This window comes from Vulpes vulpes, chromosome 2 (genome assembly GCF_048418805.1).
Source record: "Vulpes vulpes isolate BD-2025 chromosome 2, VulVul3, whole genome shotgun sequence".
NCBI lineage: Eukaryota > Metazoa > Chordata > Mammalia > Carnivora > Canidae > Vulpes > Vulpes vulpes.
The window spans coordinates 138,018,028-138,033,298 of NC_132781.1; the positions used below are offsets into that span (position 1 = coordinate 138,018,028).

Genomic DNA, 15,271 nt, shown 5'->3' on the forward strand with positions numbered 1-15,271 from the left:
CAATCACCTGAAAAGACACTGTCCCTAATATTGAAAAGGGAACTTAAAAAAAAAAAAAAAAAAAAAAGAAAGGAAAGGAAGGAAGGGAGGGAGGGAGGAAGGGAGGGCATCTTTCATTTTCCTCTATATTTCCCTGAAGAAACTGCTGAGATTTCTCACAGACATTACATATCCCAACACCCATATTCTTGGCTTGAAAAATATAACTCTAGACAAAAACGTGAAGGACAGAAAAGACAGCCTATCTTGGGGGTTCTCTGAGACTTACCTCTGCTATCTCCACTTTCCTTTCCCACATCTTGATGGTCTTCTCCAGGTCCCCATTTAAGATCTTCTCCCGCACATATAACATCACCTGCGGAGAGCGGAACTCAGCCAGCTGCTTGCGGAGCTTCTTGTTCAAAGCCTCAGCCTTGGCCCGGTCCTGGGTTGGGAAGGACATATTAAACCAGGGATCCCTGGTGGTCCTGGCTTACTGGACTTACTGGCCCTGACCCATCTCTCTCCAGTTTCAATGCAGTTCTCAAAATAATGTTAAAATTTTCAAAGATTCTGATTATTATTATTTTTTTTTTACAAATGGCGATGTTTTCATTCAGTTCAGAAACAGTAAGTGCAGTCTAAGTTCTTCCTTCCTTCCTTCCTTCCTCCCTCCCTCCCTCCCTTTCTTCCTTCCTTCCTTAAAGAATATGCTTTCCTTATTGTGATTTCTTAGGTTTGGTGGGTTCTCTGGGGGGAAAACTATGTACTTATGTACATTTTGATTTAATCGGACTCGACTCACTTTCCTGTCTTTTTGTAAAATACGCATAACATAAAGTTTCCCATTTTGACCATTTTAAAGTGTGCAGTTCTGTAGCATTCAGTACATTCACACTGTTGTACAAGCTTCACCATCATCCATCTCCAGAACTTTCTTCATCTTCCCAAATTAAACCCCTGAACTCATAAAGCACTGATGCCTCAGGACCACTTCCCCGAGGCCCTGGCAACCGCCAGTCTACTTTCCATCTCTATGAATTTGACTCCTCAAGTACCTCATATAAGTGGAATCATAGAATACTTGTCCTTTTGTGACTTATTTCACTCAGTATGTCTTCAGTGCTTATCTGTGTTATATGCAGAATTTCCTTCCTATTTAAGGCTAAATTAATGTATACACTACATACATACATACATATGTATACACTACATTGCTTCTCCATTTACCTTGCCAATGGACACCTGGGTTGCTTCTACCCCTGGGCTATCATGAAATAGTACTGCTATGAACATGGGTGTACAAACATCCTTTCAAGTTCATGCCTTCAATTATATGGGATATGTATCCAGAAGTAGAATTGCTGGATCAATCATTATTCAACTTTTTGAGAAATATCTGTCTTTTTAAATTTTATATTTAAAATTATCATACAGTAAAATTAATTTGTCTTAATTGAGTGGATTTTTTGAATTGGCAATGTCCTTTATTATTCTTTAAAGGTTTATTTTATTTTTTTAAGATTTTATTTATTCGTGAAAATACACAGAGAGGAGAGAGAGAGAGAGAGAGAGAGAGGTAGAGACATAGGCAGAAGGAGAAGCAGGCTCCATGTAGGGAGCCTGATGTGGGACTCGATCCCGGGTCTCCAGGATCATGCCTGGGGCCGAAGGCAGTGCTATACCACTGAGCCACCCGGGCTGCCCCAAGTTTTATTTATTTTAGAGAAAGAGTGTATGAGCAGGAGGGGCAGAGAGAGAGGGAAAGAGAATCTCAAGCAGACTCCATGCTGAGTGCAGAGCCTGATGCAGGGCTTGATCTCATGACTCTGAGATCACGACCTGAGCTAAAACAAGAGTGAGAAGCTTAACTCACTGAGCCACCCAGCCACCTCTGTTTTATTTTAACTGTTCTGAATAGGCAATACATTCAATTCAAATGGTATAAAAGTATACAGGACGATCTCCCAGCCCACCTTGTCCCCAGCCACACAGTTCTTCCCAGAAGCATGCACTATTTTTAGGTATTGCATATTCTTCTAGAGATCTACATTCATATAAATGTATATTTATCTTTTTTGCACAGAGTAGCCAATGCTATTCACTTTTACACTTCCAACTCTTTTTCACTCAATAAATACTGAAGATCCTTCTACATCAACACATAAAAAAACTACTCATTCTTTTTAACAGCTGCATCATTTTCCATTGTATTCATTTCCACTGTATTCCATTTTCCATTGTAACATAACAAGTCCTCACAGTCACTCAGCTCCTCAATCTCCTGCTATTACAATAAACAATGCCGTGATTACTAATCTTCTGGGTATAGGTTATACTGTAAATATGCAAGTACATCAGTAGGATGAACTACTGAAAGTGAAATTGCCTGTTCTAAGACCATAGTTCTCAACCAACAGGTGTGGGGGAGGCAACTGTGCTCCTAGGAAACATTTGGCAATGTCTGGAGACATTCTTGGTTGTCACAACTAGGAGAGTGCTACTGGCACCTAGTAGGTAGAGGTCAGGGATGCCACTAAACACACTACATGGCATAGGACATTCCCCTACAACAAGGAATTTTCTGACCCAAAATGTCAGTGGCGTCTAGGTTGAGAAGCCCATCCATGAGCATGTATGTATGTATGTAATCTTCAAAAGTTCTCCCCACTCTGAGGTTATAATAAAAATGTTCCCACTATTAAGTTTAGGACTTTAATGGTTTTATCATTTACATTTAAATCTCCGACACATGTGGATTAATTTCACCATAACACACATAGCTCCAACTTTGTTTTTTCCTAAATGGCCACCTACTCATCCCAAATGATTTACTGAATAATCTGGTTGTGCCTCACTGCAATGCCTTTACCATAAATTGCATCAATAACAAAACTTTATCAGATATTTGATCATATACATGACATCTATGTGATCTGTGTTAGGGCTCATCATAAGACTTCTATTTTTTCTCTTTGATCTTCCAGTCTATTCACAAGCTTGTTTTAAATACTGTAACTTCATATCATGTTTCAGTATCTGGTAGGGCTAGTCCACTCATCTACTTAAGAATTTGGGGGATATTATTTTTCCAAAAGAATTTTGAGTCAATTTATTTAAATCCTTTTTAAAAATCTACTTGGTATTTTAATTGGAATACCATGATTTCACATCTCAACTTAAACAGAGCTAACATTCTTATGATGTTGAACCTTCCTAGCCTAGCACCATCTTTTCATTCCTTGCTTCACAAAGTATAAGTCTATGGCATTGGCATCACTTGGAAACTGGTGAAAATGAAGACTCTTGGGCCTATCCAATCAGAATCTGCCTTTTAGGAATATAAAAAATAGTGAAAGGGAATAAAGGGGGAAGGAGAAAAAATGAGTGGAAATATCAGAAAGGGAGACAGAACATGAAAGACTCCTAACTCTGGGAAATGAACTAGGGGTGGTGGAAGGGGAGGTGGGCAGGGGGTGGGGGTGACTGGGTGATGGGCACTGAGGTGGGCACTTGACGGGATGAGCACTGGGTATTATTCTATATGTTGGCAAATTGAACACCGATAAAAAATAAATTTATAAAAAAAAAGATTTAAAAAAATCTGCCTTTTAACAAGATCCCCAGGTGACTGGTTTGCACCTTCTAGTTTGAAGCACTACTTTAATTCACTTTGAAGAAAACCAAAACAATTATTTTTTAATTAACTTGTCAGAATGCAATAAAAACTTGTCAAGAAGCATTCAGTGAATATCTGCTTTGTCTAGCATAGGGAGGTCTAACATTGACCTGGAACTATCAGTGGACACCCCTGTGAGGATAATGATTAAAGAATACTTAAGATAAAATATAACGAAGGAGCAAGAACCTTGGCGTTAAAAGCCATTAAAAATAAGGGGCAGCCCGGGTGGCTCAGCGGTTTAGCACCACCTTCAGCCCAGGGCCTGATCCTGGAGACTGGGGATTGAGTCCTATGTCAAGCTCCCTGCGTGGAGCCTGCTTCTCCCTCTGCCTGTGTCTCTGCCTATGTGTGTGTGTGTGTGTGTGTGTGTGTGTGTGTGTGTGTGAGAGAGAGAGAGAGAGAGAGAGAGAGAGAGAGATGAATAAATAAAAATCTTTTAAAAAAAAAAGTTCTACAAGGGTGCCTGAGTGGTTCAGTCCATTAAGCATCTGCCTTCCGCTCAGGTCATGATTTCAGTGTCCTGGGATTGAGCCTCACATCCCATTTTCTGCTTAGCAGGGCATCTGTTTCTCCCTCTCTTTCTGCCCCTACCCCCAACTCATGCATGTTCTCTCTCTCTCTCTCAAATAATATCTTAAAGAAAATAAAAAGTTCTACAGCTATGAGGGATGTGCTTTTGACCAGGAATTACAATCTTTACCCAGCATCCACCTGTAGAGCAGGGCTGTTACAAGACAGATGGACCACTGTTCCCACCCTCAGATCCAGTGTAGCAGTACAGAAGTTTTACTCAAGGGGAAAGGTTATAAAACAGCTCTAGAATGCTGCCTGGAAAGACTGACTTTATTTGGAACAAAGTGTGGGGAGTTCATGCTTAAGTACTTTGTGGAAAACAATGGAGATCTTTGGGATGAGCAATTACGAGGTTGCTGGAAGTTCCATGATATTAGTAGCAATAAGCAAAACAGTAGACCAGCTAGATGTTCAACAGAACCAGAGAAAGAGATCACTAAGAGACTTCTTGGGATTGGAGCAAATCTCAGAGATTGCCAAAAAAGTCCCTATAAACAGGCCTGACTTTGACTAGATCAGAATGTGTGGCAGTTAATGTTGAAAGCAACAGAGCAATCAGCTAGTAATTAATGGAGGCTAACAGCTGGGTATGATACCAATAGAAGCAGGCCAGCCAGAAGCTCAGAGGGAAGCGAAGGGAAGAGTCAAAGAGAACTCAGCAGATACACCAATCATTCCTGGTTGCCAGGAACTGTATCCATGATCAAGGCTGCCCACTCTAAGGCAACACAAGAGGCTACCAACAGCTAGAGGAACAGGTTTTACTAAATTATTCCAGCCAAATCACCAAATAAGCAAGAGGTAGGTGGGATTAGTATCCAGCATTGCTATAATATCTAAAATGTTTAGTTTACAACAAAATATCTAAAATAGGCAAAGCAACAGCAAAGTGTGATCCACACTGGAAAAAAAGAAGGCAACATAAACCTTTGAGGGAGTCCAGATGGTGGACTTAGCAGACAAGGTCTTCAAAGCAGTTATTATAAATATGTTCAAAGAAACAAGGTGACCATTTTTAAAGAAAGAAACATATGATGATAATGTTTCCTCAAATAGAAAATATCTATAGAGAGAAATTTTTAATGGAAAATTTAGAATATTTTCAATATAATAACTGAAATGAAAATTATGGGAGGAGATCACAGATTTGAGCCAGCAGAATAAAAAATTAGTAAACTTGAAGGTAGATTGATAGAGATCATGCAATATGGAAAACACAGAGGAAAAAGAAGGAAAATTCAGTCTCAGAGAAATGTGGAACACCACTATGTGTACCAACATTCATGTAATAGAATTAACAGGAGAAAAAGAGAAAGGAAAAAATATTCAAGAAAACAATGGCTGAAAACTGCCAAAATCTGATGAAATTATTTTTTAATTTAATATATTAAGCCACACATCCAAGAAACTTAAACTCTGGGTAGGAAACTGGAAATAAATCCACACCCAGACACATCATACCCAAAATGTTGAATGACAGACAAAAAATATATATATATATATATATTTTTTAAATATATATAAAAATATTTAAATATATATATATATAGTACAACCTGAAATCTGGCATTGTGAGGCCCCCAGCTATGGTTTTCTTTTTTAAAATTCCCCTGGCTATTTGGGGTCTTTTCTGATTCCACACAAATCTTAAAATAATTTGTTCTAACTCTCTGAAGAAAGTCCATGGTATTTTGATAGGGATTGCATTAAACGTGTAAATTGCCCTGGGTAACATTGACTTTTTCACAATATTAATTCAGCCAATCCATTAGCATGGAATATTTTTCCATCTCTTTGTGTCTTCCTCAATTTCCTTCAGAACTGTTCTATAGTTTTTAGGGTATAGATCCTTTACCTCTTTGGTTAGGTTTATTCCTAGGTATTTTATGCTTTTGGGTGCAATTATAAATGGGATTGACTCCTTAATTTCTCTTTCTTCAGTCTCATTGTTAGTGTATAGAAATGCCACTGACTTCTGGGCATTGATTTTGTATACTGCCACACTGCCAAATTGCTGTATGAGTTCTAGCAATCTTGGGGTGGAGGCTTTTGGGTTTTCTATGTAGAGTATCATGTCATGGGTGAAGAGGGAGAGTTAGACTTCTTTGCCAATTTGAATGCCTTTAATGCCTTTTTGTTGTCTGATTGCTGAGGCTAGGACTTCTAGTACTATGTTGAATAGCAGTGGTGAAAGTGGACATCCCTGTCTTGTTCCTGATATTAGGGGAAAGGCTCCCAGTGCTTCCCCATTGAGAATGATATTTGCTGTGGGCTTTTTGTAGATGGCTTTTAAGATGTTGAGGAATGTTCCTTCTATTCCTACGATCTGAGGAGTTTGATCAAAGCTGTGGTCATCAAGACACTGTGGTTCTGGCACAAAAACAGACACATAGATCAATGGAACAGAATAGAGAATCCAGAAGTGGACTCTCAACTTTATGGTCAACTAATATTCGATAAAGGAGGAAACACTATCCACTGGAATAAAGACAGTCTCTTCAGTAAATGGTGCTGGGAAAATTGGACATCCACATGCAGAAGAATGAAACTAGACCACTCTCTTGCACCATACACAAAGATAAACTCAAAATGGATGAAAGATCTAAATATGAGACAAGATTCCATCAAAATCCTAAAGGAGAACACAGGCAACACCCTTTTTGAACTCGGCCACAGTAACTTCTTGCAAGATACATCCATGAAGGCAAAAGAAACGAAAGCAAAAATGAACTATTGGGACTTCAGCAAGATAAGAAGCTTTTGCACAGCAAAGGATACAGTCAACAAAACTAAAAGACAACCTACAGAATGGGAGAAGATATTTGCAAATGACGTATCAGATAAAGGGCTAGTTTCCAAGATCTATAAAGAATTTATTAAACTCAACAGCAAAGAAACAAAACAATCCAATCATGAAATGGGCAATAGACATGAAGAGAAATATCACAGAGGAAGACATAGACATGGCCAACAAGCACATGAGGAAATGCTCTGCATCACTTGCCATCAGGGAAATACAAATCAAAACCACAATGAGATACCACCTCACACCAGTGAGAATGGGGAAAATTAACAAGGCAGGAAACCACAAATGTTGAAGAGGATGCGGAGAAAAGGGAACCCTCTTACACTGTTGGTGGGAATGTGAACTGGTGCAGCCACTCTGGAAAACTGTGTGGAGGTTCCTCAAAGAGTTAAAAATAGACCTGCCCTATGACCCAGCAATTGCACTATTGGGGATTTACCCCAAAGATACAGATGCAATGAAATGCCAGGACACCTGCACCCCGATGTTTCTAGCAGCAATATCCACAATAGCCAAACTGTGGAAGGAGCCTTGGTGTCCATCGAAAGATGAATGGATAAAGAAGATGTGGTTTATATATACAATGGAATATTACTCAGCCATTAGAAATGACAAATACCCACCATTTGCTTCGACGTGGATGGAACTCGAGGGTATTATGCTGAGTGATATAAGTGAATCGGAGAAGGACAAACATTATATGGTCTCACTCATTTGGGGAATATAAATAATAGTGAAAGGGAATAGAGGGGAAGGGAGAAGAAATGGGTAGGAAATATCAGAAAGGGAGACAGAACATGGAAGACTCCTAACTCTGGGAAATGAACTAGGGGTGGTGGAAGGGGAAGAGGGTGGGGGGTGGGGGTGACTGGTTGGCGGGCACTGAGGGGGGCACTTGATGGGATGAGCACTGGGTGTTATTCTGTATGTTGGCAAATTGAACACCAATAAAAAATAAATTTATTATTAAAAAAATAAAGAGCTCCATCTTCAGTGGGAAAAAAATTAAAAAATATATATATATATAGAAAGCAATGAGAAAACACAATTCATCACATTCAGGTGAAACCAAACAAGAACAACAGGTGATTTCTCATCAGAAACAATGGAGGCCAGAAGGCAGTGGGATGACATTCTAAGGGTTGAATGGAAAGAAAACACTGTCAGATTGTTTTTAAAAGTTAAAAGTGAATTAAGTGATTAAGAATCTCAATATCTAGTAAAATTATCTTTCAAAAATGAAAGCAAACAATGAGCATACTCAGATCTTGGTTTCTAATGCTATTCTCAAATAAAAGGAATCAAGACTGCTTGGAGAAATGGCTAATTCTAGGGCTGGAGCAGGAAATACATGAAATGAATCTCAAGCATTTTCTAGTGCCAGAAAAGAAAGTGTTAAACACACACACACACATACACAAATGAGATATGTCAAAGGGACACAGAAGCCAACTGAAAGACCTCACAATGCCTAAGGTGAAACAATATGAGTAATGAAACAAATAATATTCGATTTTAATGCAACATATAAAATATCCATGCTCACTTCAACAGTACATATAATAAAATTAATGCCTATGAATTGATACTGCTATAAATAAATTATTTAAAAAATAAATGGAGAATACACAAATGTCCCAGACAGAAGAATTCCATACAATTCATAACTCTCCACTTCTTTTTTTTTTTTAAGATTGTATTTATTTATTCATGAGAGACACAGAGAGAGAGGCAGAGACACAGGCAGAGGGAGAAGCAGGCTTCATGCAGGGAACTCAATGTGGGATTCAATCCCGCGTCTCCAGGATCACGCCCTGGGCTGAAGGAGGCGCTAAACCACTGAGCCACTGGGGCTGCCCCAACTCTCCACTTCTTAAGTGTGAGCTGCATATAGTAACATCCTTCCAAAGAGCTGAGTCTGAAAATTGGAGGAAAGAGTAACTGTACAGCAGAGAAACCCTTATAATATTACATCAGGCAGGTGATCGAGGTTAATATCACCAGTAGTAAGTCATGTTGACAGTACGCTTCCTTGATATGATATGATGAACATGGCACTTCACTTCTGTGATCATCCTCCCGAATACCATTTAACCTCAATCTAACCACAGGAAAGACAGAAGGCAAATACTAATAGAACATTCTACAAAATACTTGACCACTTTACAAAACTATCAAGGTCATCAACAAGTAAAGCTTGAGAAACTGTCACAGCCAAGAGAAATCTAAGGAGATGTGACATTGAACGTAATGCATTATCCTGGATGAGATCCTGGAAAAGGACCTCAGGTAAAAACCAAGGCTATATGAATAATATGAATTATAAATATTAATAATTAGGCCAATTAATAATATTGGTTTTTCAATTTTAATAAATATTCCACTGTAAGATGTTAATTATGGGGAAAATTGGGTGTGAGATTATTTGGGAACTCTGTACTCTACACCATTTTCTAAAACAATTATAAAATAAACTTTATTTTTTTAATAAAGAGTGAAGACATTCCCAGATAAACACACACTGAAGGAATTCATTGCTAGCAGACCTGCCTTACAAGCTAGTACTACAGGAAGTTCTTCAGACTGAAAACAAGTGACACTAGAAAGTGACTTAAACCCATGTGAAGAAAACAAATAGCACAAGTAAAGGTAATTGTGTAAGTAATTATAAGGGACAGTAAAATTGCATATTCTCCTTCTCTTAATTGATTTAAAAAGCAATTCATAAAGCAACACATATATAATTCTACTGTGGATCTGTGACATATAAAAACATATTTGACAATAACAATTAAAAGAAGGCAGGGTGAAACAAAGCCATATCTAAGTAAGGATATAACACCAGATGATAACTTGAATCCAGAGGAAGAAATGGAGAGAACCACGCAATGGTAAAGAGGAAGGCTAATACAACAAACTTTGTGAACATACTTCATCTCTGGGGCACCTGGGTGCCTCAGTCCATTGAGTGTCCAACTCTTGATCTCTTGATCTCCACTCAGGTCTTGATCTCAGTGCCATGAGTTGAAGCCCTGCATTGGGCTCCACACTGAGAGTAGAGCCTACTTAAAACAAAACAAAACCCCAGGCTTCATCTCCTTTCTTCTCTCAGCTTTTGGACCCCTTCCTCACAGAATTTACAAGATTAACTCGAAATGCATCATAATCCTAAATGTAAGATCTATAAAGCTCAAACAGAGGACATAGGACTGAATCTTCATGATATTGTGATGATTTCTTAGATACAACACCAAAAGCTCAAGTGCAAAAGAAAAAAATAGATGGACTGAAGCTCACCAGTAAACAGTACCTTTAAGAAAGTGAGAAGGAAACCCACAGAATGGGAGAAAATATTTGCAAGTCACATATCTGACAAGGTATTTTAATCCAGAATACAAAAAGAATTCTTACAAAGACAAATAATTAAAAATTTAGGGGCTAAGCGTTTGAATAGACATTTCTCAAAAAAAACCACACATGGCCAAAAAGCAAATGAAGGGATGCTCAATGTCATTAGTCATTAGGTAAATTCAAATCTAAACCACAGTGAGGTATCACTTCACACCCTTTAGGACAGCCATTAAAAGACAAATGAACAAAAACTGAAAATAACAAGTGTTTGTGAAGATGTACAGAAATCAGGACCCTCAAATATTGGTGGGAATGTAAAATTGTGCAGCCACTTTAAAAAAAAAAACAGTTCTGCAGTTTCTCTAAATGTTAAACATAGCATCACCATATACAACCCACAATTCCACTTTTAGCTGTATGTTCAAGAGAAAAGAAAACAGACGTTCACACAAAAACTTGTACGTGAAGGTTCATAGCAGCATTATTCATAACAGCCAAAAACAACCCATGGGAAACAACCTCTTGACTGATGAATGGATAAAATGTGGTACATCCATACAAGGAAATATTCCTCAGTCATGAAAAGAAACAAAGTGCTGACACATACTACAACATGAATCTTGAAAATATTGGTAAGCCAGTCACAAAAGTGATCGTCATTGTACTGTATGGTCCCTTTTAAATGAAATGCCCAGAACAGGCAAAATCAGAGACTGAGAGTGGATTAGTGGTCACTGGGCTGGAGGGTGGGAGTGAGGTGAGGTGGGGAACAGACAAATTTCTTATGGGTGGCTACACCACTCTGTGAATATATTATAAACCATGAAAATGTGCACTTTAAATGGGTGAATAACATGGTATGTGAATTATAACCCAACAGAGCTATTTAAAAAGTCCACAAGAAACCTAAAATATACTAAGCAGTGAATACCAGGCTTTTAAAAACTACTGTCATGCTTCACTTGTAATTTAATAAATATCTACCCAAATACCACAGAAATCCTACATGGAGAGAGCACACAGACTTTTGCTTTAACTTTGTTACTGGCCACTCTACTGAGACCGTTTTTTTGTTTTGTTTTGTTTTGGTTTTTTTTTGCAGGTGTTGGCTCTCCATCAAGGATATGATGTGAATGCATGACAAAACTGAAGATGAAGTCATCCTGTGGCTTTTCAGTTATTGTGGACAGGTCTGGAGCCACGCATACTGCTGGGGACACTTCGGCCCATTCAAAACAAGACCACTAATAACTATACTAATGGCTTGGGAGGCTGACAAGGCATCGCTATTCTGGTCCTAACGGATCAGCACAAGGCCTGTGACACGTATTTCATAGATGCAGAAACTGAGGCCTAACTAAAAGACTTATTCAAAGCTAGAACCTGGCAACATCAAAGCTTATGCTCTTTCCCCCATCTTTCCAAAAAAAGTCCTCTGAGTCACATCCTTTGTACAACTTAACTTGCTGAAATTCAACTGTACATGTTCAGCAAAGTAGTGAGAGCACTAAATCACAATGTAGATGTAAGGAGCTCAGATAATGCCACACATCTGTTCCGTGACCACAGGCCCCAGAGAGGGCTCAGGACAGAGGCTGAAGGTCTGTTATCCCACCAGCCACTGTACTGAATGAAAATTACACATTTAAAGAACTCTCTCTCTCCTTTACATAGAATGCTGTTTATTTTGGCATGTGTACCTCTCATACCAATTAGATGCATTATAGATTTTTGTGTGTGATATTATATACATGACGCTTTGAGTATGGTACTTTACAGGTCACTGAAAGAATTCTGAAGGGTTATTTGGACCCTACGTGATTTCTAGATGATTTCATTTCTACGTGATTTCTGATTCTAGACCCTAACCTAGCAGTAAAATGTAACTCTACTGGACTATGAGTCTCAAGATGCCATTTCCTCTTTCAAAGGCCCAGAGCTGTTTTGACTTTTATGGTCTATACTTTTCTTTTTTTTCTTTTTTTTTTTTTTTTTTGGTCTATACTTTTCTAAGACAAAAACCAAGGAGGCTTGGATCTTGGTGTACATTGGCTCAAGCCTTTGTAGACAGAAGCAAACACCAGAAGTGACACACTTTACCCTCTCCTACCTCCTCTACTTGTAGGGTTTCTCTTTCAATTTTTTCAAGTAACTCATTTCTCAGCAAGATCTCCTTGTCCAGATTGACAGACATTTCCATTGCTTGGTATAGCTTGCTCTGAAATATAACAACACAGCAAGTCTTGAGCAAAGATGATCACTCCGAACTACAGGAAGGATAGTCAGGTCTTTATTAAGCAGGATGATAGCTCTTTATTAAGACCAACCAGGAACTTGGGCCTGCCCTTCTCACAGCTGCTCAGGTATTCAGCATTCTGGTGCCTACATGGTAGGGGAGATAAAAACCTGCCGGGTGGCTAGATGCACCAGGACCCAAATCCTGCCCCACTACTTACTAAAAGAAACTTTAGGCAAGTCCCAGAATCTCTCTAAACTTGGGCTGGTCACCTCACAGGGCTGTGGAGAGACTTAAGGGGGATAATTGTGGTAAAGAGCTGACCACAGCACCTGATGTGTGGAGAACACTCATACAAGCTAGATGAAGAGAGAGAAACACTCCCCATGAGCTAGGTGATGCTGCATCCCACTTTACAGGTAAAAGAACTGACTCTCCAGGGCAGCCCCAGTGGCGCAGTGGTTTAGTGCCACCTGCAGTCCAGGGTGTGATCCTGGAGACCCCAGATGGAATCCCATGTCAGGCTCCTGCTTCTCCCTCTGCCTGTGTCTCTGCTTCTCACTCACTCTCTCTCTCTGTGTCTCTCATGAATAAATAAACAAATCTTAAAAAAAAAAAAAAAAAAAAAAAAAAAAGAAAGAAAAAAAAAAAGAACTGACTTGGGATCCCTGGGTGGCGCAGCGGTTTGGCGCCTGCCTTTGGCCCAGGGCGCGATCCTGGAGACCCGGGATCGAGTCCCACATCGGGCTCCCGGTGCATGGAGCCTGCTTCTCCCTCTGCCTGTGTCTCTGCCTCTCTCTCTCTCTCTCTGTCTCTCTCTGTGACTATCATAAATAAAAAAAAAAAAAATTAAGAACTGACTCTACAGAGGGTAAAACAACTTGCCCAAGGTCATAGAGATAAGAGGTCAGCCAGGGTCTGCACCCAGGTGATCTGACTCCGGGGCCCACAGGCTCCACCATCGTCTCCAATGCTCGTTCAGGCGGGCCCACTGGCACTGGAGGCCTCCTACACAAACTGCCCTGCAGCCTCCCCTTGCATCACTCAATGCTGTTCTTCTTCACCAGCTCCCCACAAGCCCTTGCTTCTCCAATTTGTCCCCTTTGCTGCAGAGAAGGGTCAGTTTGGAGGAGTTGAGAGGTACTGTGCTGGGCTGAAGAGTAATCCAAGTGACAGAAGCCAGTGACTCCAGGGGGGGATGGCTCAACGAACTCTGAGAACGTGCTCACTCTGCATCAGTCACTGAGCAGCACCACAGCCACACCGCAGCCCTGCCAGCCTGCGGCCGGTTCACAGCCTTGACAGAGACGCAAGAAGCAATGTAAAACTGCAGCTGTGCCAGTGCTAAGAATATGAGCACAGTGGTTGAGGTTTCCCTGGGGGAAAGCATATGGGAAAGAGAGCTGAAAGGCTGCCAAGTAGAGGCGGAAAGGCTGTCTAGGTGAGAGGGCAGGGAGAATGTGCCAAGCTAAGGAAAAAGCCTGGGAGAGGTGGGTGCTGGCGCAATACATCCAGGGTATCAAATCTTAGACCTTGCAGAAAAGCCTAGAGCCAGCTGCCTGAGGACTTTAGGGCACTACACCCCCTACCCCCCATTCCCCTTCTTGCCCACCCTCCCTCCCCTAAGGCTCATTTCCTGCTCCACATCCTGCACAACATCACTCTGCTTAGGAAAGCCCCATGGGGGAGAGACCAGACTGACGGGAGGTGTGCTAGGGGAAGGGGAGGCAGCACAGGACTCCACCACAAACCAGAAAGTCAGTGGGGGAGGAAGAGAGAGTGGAGGGAAGGCATTACCCCCACCATGCAGAGACAGGGCAGGAAAGAATGGAACTGCAAAGGCTACTGCTAGGCCATCACTGGCTCCACTGGGCAGGGCCCTCAAAAACTTGTGAGGAGAGCTATTTGTGATTCTTAGCAGGCCATGGGCCACTTTAGCTTTTCCGAAAGGGCACTTTATAGCTTTCTCTTGCTGTGTTAACAAATCACCACAAATTCTGTGGCGTGAAGCAACACCCATTTATTATCTCAGTTTCCATAGGTCAGAAGTCCAGGCATGGTGAGGCTGGATTCTCCACCCAGGTAGGGTCCCCTGGGGTGAAGTCGAGATATTGGCCAGGGCTGGCTCTCATCTGGATCTGAGGTCCTCTTCCAAGCTCACAGACTGATGGCAGAACGCATTTCCTTGAACTTGTAAGACTGCCATCTGTTTCTTTCTAGCTGTGAGCATAGCCCTCAGCATTTTGAGGTTCTCCTATCTTCAAGCCAGTGGTGAAGAACTTCTCACCCAGACAATTCCCTCCGTGCTTCAAATCCCTGACTTCTTCTTCTAGACAGAACTCTGCCTTCAAAGGCTCAGATGATTGGCTCAGGACCATCCAATAATCTATCTTAAGGTCAACTGTGGTATATCATATTACATAATCATAGAACTGAATCATAGAACTCCTCATACCCCAAAGCCTTGGAGATTGCACTGGGTATATACGCCAAGGGGTAGGGAGTCTTGGGGGACATCCTGGAATTCTACCTACCACAGGGGGATTGCTGGTTTACAGTCAGTTAGGAATGACACATCACAGCTGTCATCACATGCTTATGTTCTACCAGACTCTACCGGGCAGGGCTTGATGGCATGAAATCA

General features: G+C 40.6%; 1 protein-coding gene across 11 annotated transcripts in view; it reads right to left on the reverse strand.

Annotated features, from left to right (window-relative positions):
* The window catches only part of CFAP263 (cilia and flagella associated protein 263), a 32,136-nt gene that overhangs the window by 4,023 nt on the left and 12,842 nt on the right, over positions 1-15,271 (reverse strand). For 6 of the 11 annotated variants that reach the window (XM_026011836.2, XM_026011838.2, XM_026011840.2 and 3 more), the window contains 2 exons: positions 12,502-12,609; positions 269-424 (listed from right to left, as the gene is read on the reverse strand). In XM_026011836.2, coding sequence (XP_025867621.1) covers positions 269-424; positions 12,502-12,609 — 264 coding nt within the window. Of the gene's footprint in view, positions 1-268; positions 425-8,887; positions 8,959-12,501; positions 12,610-15,271 lie in introns of those variants that run through there. The other 5 variants (XM_026011837.2, XM_072750122.1, XM_072750128.1 and 2 more) reach the window with 2 other exon arrangements.